This window comes from Rhinolophus sinicus, chromosome 14 (genome assembly GCF_057876585.1).
Source record: "Rhinolophus sinicus isolate RSI-liver-muscle chromosome 14, RSI-T2T, whole genome shotgun sequence".
NCBI classification, from domain to species: domain Eukaryota; kingdom Metazoa; phylum Chordata; class Mammalia; order Chiroptera; family Rhinolophidae; genus Rhinolophus; species Rhinolophus sinicus.
In genome coordinates this window covers 37,534,359-37,546,784 of record NC_142514.1, presented here as the reverse complement: position 1 = coordinate 37,546,784, position 12,426 = coordinate 37,534,359, and the positions used below count along the sequence as shown (strand labels likewise).

General features: G+C 34.9%; 1 protein-coding gene and 1 long non-coding RNA gene across 2 annotated transcripts in view; one reads left to right on the top strand and one right to left on the bottom strand.

Annotated features, from left to right (window-relative positions):
* Positions 1–12,426, bottom strand: part of ZYG11B (zyg-11 family member B, cell cycle regulator) — a 79,454-nt gene that overhangs the window by 8,197 nt on the left and 58,831 nt on the right. The window contains exons 11-13 of the mRNA XM_088791145.1: positions 6,633–6,830; positions 6,449–6,501; positions 5,205–5,302 (exon numbers count right to left, since the gene is read on the bottom strand). Of these exons, the coding sequence (XP_088647271.1) occupies positions 5,205–5,302; positions 6,449–6,501; positions 6,633–6,830 (349 nt within the window). The remainder of the gene's footprint in view (positions 1–5,204; positions 5,303–6,448; positions 6,502–6,632; positions 6,831–12,426) is intronic.
* LOC148755683 (uncharacterized) lies at positions 393–6,707 on the top strand. The gene is made up of 3 exons (XR_016018631.1): positions 393–522; positions 5,450–5,513; positions 6,613–6,707. It is a non-coding gene; the product is annotated as an uncharacterized LOC148755683 (long non-coding RNA).

Genomic DNA, 12,426 nt, shown 5'->3' with positions numbered 1-12,426 from the left:
GTGGATTATTTTCAGCTAAATGCAATCAAGACCCAGTGGACTCAAGAAAAACTTTCTGTCTGTCCCTTAACTACTAAAAGGAATTTAGATAGTGACTCTGGCCCAGAAAGAGAGCTATTAACATAGATAACTTTTATCTGAATGACCTTTCTGTATGGCAGGGCAAACATCTACTCTTCTTATTATCCTGGGAATTACTCTCCTCCCCTTTGAAGCCCCAGGCCCCTTCCCAATCCTTAGCTCAGGGTGGCATGTAAGCCTCGTGCCCAATTTGCCCTTGGGTCTCATATTTTTATGGGGTTCCTGTACATGTAAAATTAAATTTGTTTTTCTCTTGTTAATTTGTATTATGTCCATCTGATTATTAGACCAGTTAAAGAACCTAGAAGGGTAGAAGAGAAAAATTTTCATCCTCAGGAGTTCTGGCAACCACAAAGGGACTTTAACTGGTTGGACACTGCTCACTCCCTGGGGCTGCTACAGCTCAGAGATCCTGGGACCTCTGACAAAAGGCTACATAAGGTAAGAATTCTTACCACATCAGTCTCCCAGATCTCTGCTTGCAGGATCTGATGGACTCTGGAGTGGTGAAAGTCTTTCTTTTTTTAAATTTAGATTAGCAGAAGAAAATATTTTTGTGAACTAGTTCCTTGGGTATAATGACTTTGGTTAAAAATTTGTTGTGAGTACTCTTGTTTTCTATTGGTCATTTTCCTCCCAGAGATGGTCACTGTTTTCCTTTGCCTCTGTCATACTGTTCTATGTCTTGAGAGCTTAGTTTTATGATCAGTGAGAATATTCTCTCTGGTCTCTGCAAACCAGAGGATGCATGTACTGGTGTGCATCTGATAGCCAAATAGGCTGTGCCTCCAATAAGCGCTTTGTCTGACTGTGCCAGATATCAAAGGAGTTTGTCATAAGAGGTCCTGGTCCATAAGGAGCCTTTGTCATCTCAACCTTTGCTATCTCATTGGTGCTGAAAAAGTCCCATTCCAGTAGTGCCTGTCTGGACTGAGCGGGTCTGTGACTGAGGAGTCTCATGTTCTCATGAGAAACTGGAGCTACTGTTTACACTATTCTTACCACATTTTACAATGAACGTTTTAATTAATATCTCTCAGCAATGCTTTGGTTTTTTTCAGTGTATGGGTCTTGCACATCTTTGTCAGATACGAGTATATTCCTAAGTATTTCACAGTTTTTTATGTACTTGTAAATGTCATTTTTCCATTTATATTGGTCGTTGCTATTATACAGAAATGCAACTGATTTGTGTATATTGATCTTGTATCCTGGAACCTTGCTAAACTCACTAATTAGATCTAGTTGTCCTTTTGCATATTTTCTACATAGATAATCATATCATCTGCAAATGAAAACAGTTTTATGTCATTCTTTCCAATCTGATGCCTTTTGTTTTCAAGTTTCTTTCCTGATCTGGACAGAACCTCCAATGGTTCAATAGTGGTGAGATTGGATATTCTTGCCTTGTTCCTCATCTTAGGGGGGAAAACATTCACTGTTAATTTTGATGTTAGCTGTAAGATTTCCATAGATGTCCTTTATTAGGGCTGTATGTTGAATTTTGTCAAATGCTTTTTCTGCATCTATTGAGGTGATCAGATTGCTTCTCTTTCCTGGTCTGGTAACAGAATGAAACACTTTGATTTTCAAATGTTAAACCATGCTTGCATTCCTGGAATGAACTCCCTCATCATTCTTGTTGGGTTTTGTTTATTTAAAAAATTGTTAAGAATTTCCTCATTTGTGTTCATGAGAGATATTGTTCAGTAATTTTCTTTTCTTATAATGTCTTTGCCTGGTATTGATTGATATCAAGGTTTCTCTCCCCCCCTTCCCAGCTTTCTTTCTCTCTAAGCTTCAATTTGGATAATTTCTATTGTTATATATTCAATTTTACTGACCTTTTCTTCTGTGTTATCAACTCTAAACTCATCCAGATATTTTTCAGGTCAAATATTTAAAGTTTTAGCTTTATTTTTAACTTATTTTTTATGTTTTATTTTTTTATCCTCTTAATATTCATGTTTTCTTCAAAACCTTGGATCATATCTATAAAAAATGTTTTGAACTTCTTTTCTGCTACCATCATCACTATCATTTCCGTGTCTGTTTCAGCTGTCTGATTTTTCTGTTAGTTATGGATATTTTCCTGCTTCTTCCTTTGTCTACTGTGTTTCCCCAAAAATAAGACCTAGCCGGACAATCAGCCCTAATGTATCTTTTGGAGGAAAAATTAATATAAGACCTAGTGTTATTTTACTAAAATATAAGACCAGGTATGAGATATGATATGATATGATATGATATGATATGATATGATATGATATATGATATATGATATGATACTGAGTCTTATATTAATTTTTGCTCCAAAAGACGCATTAGACCTGATTGTCCGGCTAGGTCTTATTTTCAGGGAAACAGTAGCAATTTTATCAGATACTAAACATGTTTCTGAATGTCTAGATTTTATTGTCTTTTTTAAAAAAGTGCTTAGTTTTTCTTTGGCAGTTTATTTGCAGAGTAGCTTGACCATTTCAAGACTTGTTTTAAAGCTTTATTGAAGTTTCCCTAAAGAAGGTTTTATTTTAGAGCTAGTTTAATCTTTTTCGTTCTTCTGGTATCTGAATTGAATGCCCTGGGTATTAAGTTCTTTCCACTGTTTGGAACTCGAATATTTCCCAACGCTGTGTGAGCTCCAAGTGTTGTTCAGTTAGCAGCTCCTTGGTATTTGTTCTTTATCAGGCCTCAAGGAGTCTCACCCTAGGCATGCACAGCTTTGTAATCAGCCAAAGACTCAAGAAACCCTTATGGAGATTTCTGAAGTGTTTTCTAGATATAGGTGGCACCTCTGTATTACCCTGCTCCACAAATTCCAGACAGCTCAGTCTCGCCAAACTCTGATTTCTGTCTCCTCAGTTCAATAAAATTGCTGTGCGTGGTTCCCCCATCCTATGCCAAGGTCTAGTAAATGGTAAGTTCATTTAATGAGCTTATAGCCATTATATTACGGGTTGAATTGCGCCTCCTCAAAAGATCGGTTAAAGTCCTAACCCCCAATACTTCAGAATGTGACTTTATTTAGAAATAGGGTTGTTGCTGATGTAATTAGTTAGGATGAGGTTGTCACTGGTGTACTACAGAAAGGGGAGATTTAAAAACAGAAACAGACATACACACAACAAGATGTGAAGATACACAGGGAGAAGTTGGTCATCTGACTACAGTGATGTATCTGCAAGCCAAGGAATGTCAAGGATGGTTAGCAAACACCAGAAGGTAGAACCAGGCAAGGAAGTTCTCCCCTAGAGCCACCAGAAAAAGCATGGCCCTACTGAGACCCTGATTTTAGACTTCTAGCTTCCAGAACTGAGAGACAAAACACTCTTGTTGTTTTAAACCATCCATTTGTGGTACTATATTATGGTAGCCCTAGGAAACTAATATACCATATAATAAAGATTATGTGATTATTATAAATCATGTTGTCAAAAAACATTCTAAAATGTGGAAAAATGTTCATTATAATGCATGAAATAGGTATTATTATTAGTCCCATTTAACAAATGTGGAAACTGAGGCCCTAGGCTTAACAATTTGCTCAAGATGGCATACATAGTAAGTGGAACATGATTTGATCCAGTAGATCCTGTGAGCTCTTAACCATTGCTCTATACTATCTCTAAATTATTAAAAGCTATAAGCAGCATTAAAACTTTTTAATGCAAACTGAGAAGTAAATTCCATTTAAATATACACAAACTCAGCCAGGAAGCAATGAAATAGGTACCTGAACTACCTGAGGTGGAAATAAAATATTCTAACATTCTCCAAATTATAGTGGATTTTAGAAAAAATTCTTCAGAATGGTCATTCCACAGAGTAAACCTGAAAGAACACTGACACATAAAAGTAGTCACAAAAACAAACACATATGAAAATGCACTATTATTTACTTATGTTTTATTTTCTCCTATGGAACTGTGAAAAGTCCATTCTTAAACAATGAGGAAAGAAGCCTAGAGATTAGAGTCTGGGTCTAAAATGGGATAGATTATTAAGAAAACAGGGAGTTCTCAGAACCTGTGGGTACAATAATAGAAAATTTTTATAGCCAAGTCTATAAGAGGAGGGGCCAGAAAAAATTCCAGGCAAAGTTTAGGTGGATACAAAGCAGTTCTCACTGTCACATTCCATTCCCTAAATCCTCCTCCTCTGTCCATCTAACACAAAAGAGCTTTTACTGAGTTGCCTTTTTGTGGTATGTACTGAATTTTCATCAAAGAATGCAATGAGAAAGAATCTAACAAAATGCTACTGCTATTTGCTATAAGATTTGTTAAAAATAATTCTTACATTTCTTATGTAAGGCTACTTATAATGTGGCCCCTATTAAGGTCCTAGAAAAGAAATTTAATTTGTAGTTAATTGCTTAGAAAAGCTTTACTTCCTTGAGGATATAGATGTTTTATCTCCCTAATATGAAAAGAGAACCATGTAGCTGATTATTTGCAGCCCTGCTACAAAAAGTGTATGAATCACTATGTATGGCCTAAGTATCTATATTCTACTATTTTTCCATCCTTTAATTTTTTTTTCAAATTATTTTTCCTTGGTCCTGATTTTTAATTTAAAAAACCTTTAAATTATTCTTTACTATTAATGTTTCTATATGTTTCTTGTGCAGTGTTTCAAATTATTAATGGAATGAGTTTATATTAATAAATAACTGACAAAGAATTGTATGACAAACCTTCAAAAAAGAATGATAAGAAACTTGACCTAAATGCTTTGGTTCTCTATATAGACCATGGGTGTTGAGAGCAATATCTTGACCCATAGAATGTTGTGTAGATGAGGACTGGGCACTGGAATGTACCATAAACATTAGATCTTCTTAAGACTTTCTGCTCAACAAATGAACTCATTGTAGGCTCCTAATCTTATATTCCATGAGTTTAGAACAGTGTAAGTCTCCTTCACCACTGTCATTCAGTATCTAGTATTGCCAATTTATTCTGAGGGAATAAATTTAGTTTATAATCTAAGATTGTCTTACATTGTATTTTTTAAAGTCTGTATACTTAAAAATCACCTCAATACATAATTCAGAAATGCCTTTCCTACGTAAGGAGAATTTCTCTTGAAAAAGAAAAACGTAGTTTCTTTTTGGTACATACGATTCTTGCTGCAGACATGTTGCATGGCCCAAACTGCCCATAGCTGGACTCCTGGTGTTGTGAAACAGCCAAGTAATGGGAAAAATGGATTAAAGGACCTAAAAGTTCAAAAGAAAAGAAGTTACAACCTATCTTAAGTGTCATTTTCTACAGCAATGATTCCTGAGCTTTTCATTCTAAAAATTTCATCCAACTATTTTTAAACTAATATAAATGAATGATAGTGTATCTTTCCTTTGTTTTAGCCATTTGAGAAAGGATCATATTCTCACAAGTCTTGGTACAGAAGATGGAAGGTGACCAGACAAGGTACTAATACAGAAAAATATTTTTTTCAAAAGTATTCCTTTGGTATTAAAGATATACATTTGAAGAATACCAAACTTTGGTTGGAAAACTTAGAAAAGGAGAAGTTAGTTGATAATAAACTGGTAGAATGCCATGAAGGAGGTCTAGAATTGGCCTTTCTATTTCTACTGGTCTTCTATCCAAAAATAGGTAGAACATATGTTGGGGGAATCAAAAATGTTGGCAGCATTAACATTTATGAAGTAAACAACAAAAATAAGTTGTAATAATACTACTTATGCAGCAATCTGGAATACTTCAGGTAATTAGTAACTTAGCTACCAAGTCACCTAATTGTCATAAACAGAGTTAGGCATCCAGCATGAACTTTAATAAATTCTTACAAACTGTTTACCCAAACTAATTTGGTACTGTTTCCAGTTCTTTCAATGTGTCATCTTGCTTTGGACCTCCTTGCATTAATATACTGCTTCCTATTCCTAAAATCTTCTGCCCCTACTTAATTTTCTCTGAAAACTCAGCTCATGATTCACTTCCTCTGGAAGCTTTTTCCTATTTTCCAGTGCAGATTTAAGTACTCTCATCTTTAATTTCATAGCTTTCTATGCACAAAACTAGTGTAATAGTGAATTATGTCTTATTTACATTTGGTCTCCCTTACTAGGCTGGTAAGGTTCTTGTGTGTAGGCACCACATCTTACTCATCTTTGAATTTCAAGGGCATAGAACAAGTCCCTGGCACTTGTCTTCAATAAATGTGGAATGAAAGAAGGACTGATGAATGACAGGTAGCAAAAAGTAAAAATACTTTGCTTCTTTTAATGCCAGTAGGAAGATAGATGTCTGAGGAAAAAATTATATATCTACTAGGAATGACCTCTAGGCAAGCAAAATGACTAGGTTATTGGCTTAATATTAATTATCTTGCTAATTACCTGTATGCTACCATCTCACACTCCGGAGTTGGCCATTTCAAAATAGCTGAATGCTGCAAGACACAAGACACAAGAAAGGATTACAATAGTTATTTAGCACTGCATTATTGCATGATGAGGCTTTGACAGTTTAATGACTGTGGATGTTGTTTATATGCTTCCAGAAAACACCAAATGACCCTACCAGATCATCCAGGAGAGAATTCCTCTGGCTACGGCTCAACGTCCAAGCTTGTTCACCTCTAGATATCAAATGGGCAATAATTCCTGCTGCAAAGTAACTGACTTCCACTTCAACACTATGTAGGAGGCTACTGATGTGGTCGATAAAATCCTTCCACATTAATTCAGAATGCAACTCTTGTACTTCAGCTATATTGTTCTGGAAAGAAAAAGAAGATATAAAAAGTAAAGTAGTCTGTATAGTAAATGGCTAAAAGATCCTTTGTATTCTAAGAAACAACAGAGATTTCAATGATTTAAATATGTATCAGCATATAGACAAGTAAAGACTGTTGCTATGTTAGCACAGTGGGATTATAGGTGATTTTTTTTCTCTTCTCTTTAAACAATAAAATAATAAATAAACAGCAGTGAGTTCCTTTTCAGGTATAATGACAAAATAGATAACCTAAAAATTTCCTGATACATAATATCTAGAAGTGCTGGGTGAAAAACAGCTAACAGCCTATGAATATGTAACTTTACTTGGTGGGATAAAAAGCAAACAGAGAACCAAACTGGAGTAGTAACAGGCCATCACTGACCTGTAGGGGCAGAGAACTGAGTTTTAATAGCCATGCAAAGGCATAGGTAAGGGCTAGAAATTGGAACTAAGACTTCACATACAAAGCAAGGATTTTCAAAGCTTTACACCTCAATAAAAGAGTGAACTGACATAGATTCACGAAGTAGACCCTATTGTAATCTGGTCTCTGGCCTAAAAGGAAAAGTCTTCCCTTGTAATTTATAGCTAGGGGCCTGTCCTCATGCAAGACAGTTGTTCAAATTATACCATCTATGTGGTTGGGAGAAACTCCAAACTGTGAAAAATCAGAAACAGGTAGAAGGAAAACCAGGAAAGTTTGGCATCTAGAAGCATCTATTTGTTTGAACAATATAGTGATCCTGTGTCTTAAAATTTCATAGTCTTAGACCTCCAGTGACTGCCAAAGTTTGCCTGCTAGCCTACAGAAGGTAGGTGTTTTATTTGGACTTGGGATGTGCTGGCTTCCCTTGGCAGTATATAAGGAAGACCTCTTCACATGGGAAACAATTGAGGGGTTTCCAGTTTATAATGTGGTTGATCTTCTCCCAAAGGATCTAAGATCCAATTTATCTCAGTACTCTGAAGACGAACCTTAATTTTTTTAAAATTAATTTTTAAAAAATTTTAAATTAATTTTTATTTTTCAATTACAATTGACATTCAATCTTATTTTATCGTGTGTCCCTGAAAATAAGACCTAGCCGGACCTTGCGTCTTTTGGAGTGAAAACTAATATAAGATTCCATTTTATTTCAATATAAGACAGGGTCTTATATTAATTTTTGCTCCAAAAGACTCATTAGAGCTGATGGTCCGGCTGGGTCTTATTTTTGGGGAAACACGGTATTAGTTTCACATGTATAGCATAGTGGTTAGACATTTATATAATTTATAAAGTGATTCCCCCTGAAAAATCTAGTGCTCACTTGGCACCATACATAGTTTTTTTACAATATTATTGACTATATTCCCTATGCTGTACTTTATATCCCTGTGACTATTTTTTAACTACCACTTTCCACTTCTTAATCCCTTCACCTTTTTCACCCAACCCCTCAACCCCCCTCCCATCTGGCAACCATCAACATGTTCTCTGTATCTATGAGTCTGTTTCTGTTTTGTCTGTTCGTTTATTTTTTTCTTTAGATTCCACATATAAGTGAAATCACATGGTATTTGTCTTCCTCTATCTGACTTATTTCACTTACATAATACCCGCTAGGTCCTTTCATGCTGTTGCAAATGGTAAGATTTCATTCTTTTTTATGGATGAGCAATATTCCACTGTATATACGTATCACTTCTTCTTTATCCAGTTGTCTATTGTTGGGCACTTAGAATGCTTCTATATCTTGGCTATTGTAAATTATGCTGCAATGAACATAGGGGTACATATATCTTTTTGAATTAGTGTCTGGATTTCTTTGGATAGATACCCAGAAGTGGAATTGCTGGATCATAAGGTATTTCTATTTTTAATTTTTTGAGGAACCTCCATACTGTTTTCCATAGTGGCTGCACAAATTTACAATCCCACCAGTAGTGCCTGGGGATTCCTTTTATTTCACATCCTCACAAACACTTGTTTATTGACTTATTGATGATAGTCATTCTGACAGGTGTGAGATGATATTGTGGTTTTAATTTGCAATTCTCTGATGATTAGTGACATTGAGCATCTTTTCATATGTCTATTGGCCATCTGTATGTCCTCTTTGGTAAAATGTCTATTCAGGTCTTCTGCCCATTTTTCAACTGGATTTTTTGTTTTGTTTTTGGTGTTAAGTTGTGCGAGTTCTTTTTAAATTTTGGGTGTTAACCCCTTATCGAATGTATTACTGGCAAATGTCTTCTCCCAATCACTAAGTTGCCTTTTCATTTTGTTGATGGTTTCCTTTGCTATGCAACAACTTTTTGGTTTGATGTAGTCCCATTTGTTTAGTTTTTCTTTGGTTTCCCTTGCCCGAGGAGATATATCAGAAAAAATATTACTAAGAGCAATGTCAGAGAGTTTACTGCCTATGTTGTCTTCTATGAGTTTTATGGCTTTGGGTCTTATATTTAAGTCTTTAATCCATTTTGAGTTTATATTCTTGTATATGATATAAGAAGGTGGTCTAGTTTCATTTTTTTTGCATGTATCTGCTGGTTTTCCCAACACCATTTATTGAATAGACTGTCTTTACCCCACTGTATATTCTTGTTTCCTTTCTCATAGATTAACTGACCATATAGGCATGGTTTTATTTCAACGAATCCTCATTTTTAAAACTTCATTTGATCTACTGTGAAATCATAATTCTCTTCCTAACACATTGATTCCATTTCTTAGGAACCAAAAACCTTGGCCTTTCATTGTGAAGACTATTCATTCCCTAGTTTAAGTCATTCTATAATAAATGATAATGAAAGGCATCATGTTCAAATATATTCTCTAATGACTAGTAACCTTTGTTCTCCAACCATGGCAAAGAGTGAGGGTAGAAAAGTTTAACAATACTCACTATATGAATGTGTATAATCTTGTAGTTTTCCATCAGAATCAATGACTAATCAGTGTCTCCTATGCCCCTCTCTAATCTCAGATATTCAAACAAGAAAAGGCATTTAACATTCATGTTTTATACTCTTTTCTATTTATATATTTTTTAACATAGCATATATCATTTTTATAGTAACAAAAAAGAAAAGGAATATCTGCCTTTTTAAAATTAAAAACAAAAAAACAAAAAGGGCAGTATTCCTTCTCCTCCAAGCTTGGTAGAAAGAAATACAAATACCCTCTGAGAAGGACACACCTTGAACTCAAAGCCCCACACAAGATAACCCATCACAATGCTAAATTACAATTCACAATTAAAACGATCCATAATGAGTGAGAATCATCAAACATAAGAGTGGATTAGACCCCTCCCAAGAACCACATGTAACTACAAGATAGTAACTGATGAAAAAAGTAGAAACATACACACACACACACACACACACACACACACAAAATTCACTATTAAAACAAACAAAAAACCAACAACAAAAAAGGAAATATTTAGAATATAGCTTCAAAAGAATTATGATTATTCCTTCCTGCTATAAGCATGTTACTAGAAAATCAGACAAAATATATAAGAGAACTCTTTTCAGACAGTGGACAACAGGCTATACAGGAATGTGATCTATAAGAGAAGGTATTCAAATGGGGCAGTTTCCAGACTGCTATGTATGTGAGGGAAACCTAAAGAGAATCTGGCAGTTTTTCTGAGTTGCAGAAATAGAGATCAGAGTTCAAGGCGGCCAAAGCAGCAAAATTTGTAGAACAGAGTACTGGAAAGGAAAAAGCTCCAGAAAGAAAGAGAGAAAGATACCTGCAGAGGAATCACCTCAATTCTTTGGCTTGAGTACTGTTATGATGTGAAACTCTATGAGGCTAGGAAAAGAACCACCAGAAAGCTGTATATGTACAAATCTCACAGTCACACAGGCTTAGGAATAGGTCATATTCCCACCAGGCAGAGTGAAGAGATCTCATAATAAACAAAGCATTGAATAATGGTAATGGGGCTCAATTATATATGAGTGCTAGAGTGAAGGCTGATCTGAATCTATTCTAATAAAGCAAATAAAAATAAGTTTTGAAAAGAATGACTTGATCTGTTAGTAGATTAACTGCATGCGAGAACAAAGTCCAAGACTCTTTAAAGGAAAACAACAAATTCCAGCAACAACAATGTAAATTTCACAATGACTGGCATCCAATAAAAAATTACCAGGCATACAAAGAGTCAGGAAAATATGATCCATAACTAGGAGAAAAATCAACCCATAAAAATGGACCCAGAAAGTAGAGAGAGGGAGGGAGGTTATCACTTTGTGAGGGGTATAAATGTCTAACTATTGTACACCTGGAACTAATTAAAAAAAAAAAAAAAAAAAGTAAATCTCCCAATCACTCATTAAAAAAAAAAAAGGACTGAGAAATAAGAGATAATAGAATAATTAGACAAAAACTTAAAACAGTTACTATGTTACAAATATGATTCAAGATGAAAAGAAAGAAAGTCTGAGGGGAGAAGAAAATGAAGATATGAAAAAGATCTAAATGTAACGTCTAGAAAAAAAAACTGAAATGAAAAATATACTGGATGAGATTAACAGCAGTGAGATACTGCAGGAGAGGAAACAACAACAACAACAAACAAACAGTGAACTGAAAAACATCCAAGCCAAAAAACAGAAATGAAAAAACAAAACAAAAACCAACCTGGGAAAAAAGCCAATAGAATACTTCTATGACCAATGAGACAACATCAAGCAATCTAACATATATGTAATGGGAGTCTCAGAAAGAGAAGAGATGAGAGAGGATACAGAGAAAAATATTTGAACAAATAATAGCCAAAATTTTCCAAAATTTGATGAAAATTATAAATCCCAAAACCAAATTGAAATAAAAAGCCCACTTAAGATTTCAATAGCCAGCAAAAATGTATCTTTTGAAAATGAAAGCAAAATAAAAAACTTTTTCATGTAAACAAAACCTAAGTAAAAACTCATCACCAACATACCTACACTAAAAGAAATGTATTTTAAAAAATATGTAGGTAAATATAAAAGACAAATTTCTCATTATTAAATCTAATGGAAGATTGTGAGGATTCCTGCTTCTGTGGTGAAGATGGAGTAAAAGGGGCCAGATTTATTCTCCTGTATGAAATAATTAAAAAGACACAAACATGAAACAACAGTTTTCAAGATACTGGACATTAGGTAATAAAGAACAGTGACCTTTAGAGTTGGAAAACAAACAAGATGAGATACTGCCTTGAGTTTCCAGGCTGTGGCATAGGGATTAGAACTTTAGCAGAACCCAGTGGATTCATGGCACTGACGAGGTAGATTTGAGAGTTCCAGGAGACCAAGGCAATTCATAGGAAAGAAAACCAGAGAGAAGAGAACTGCACATAAATTGAATCCAGAAGCTGCTGAAAGAAACACTCTGTTCAGCAAAGTACTGACCAGAGCATGACTGTGAAGAAACTTATACGAGTAAGAAAAGAACCATCAAAAAATATTAGAGAAAAGTTCCAGCACTCACAGAGGGCCAGGAATAGAGCTTGTTCTCACCATTCAGTCTGGAAAAACTCTTAATTCATGGGGAATGGGTAAAGAGTACTCAAGAAGCTCTTGTCTCAGTACTACGTATAGAATAATT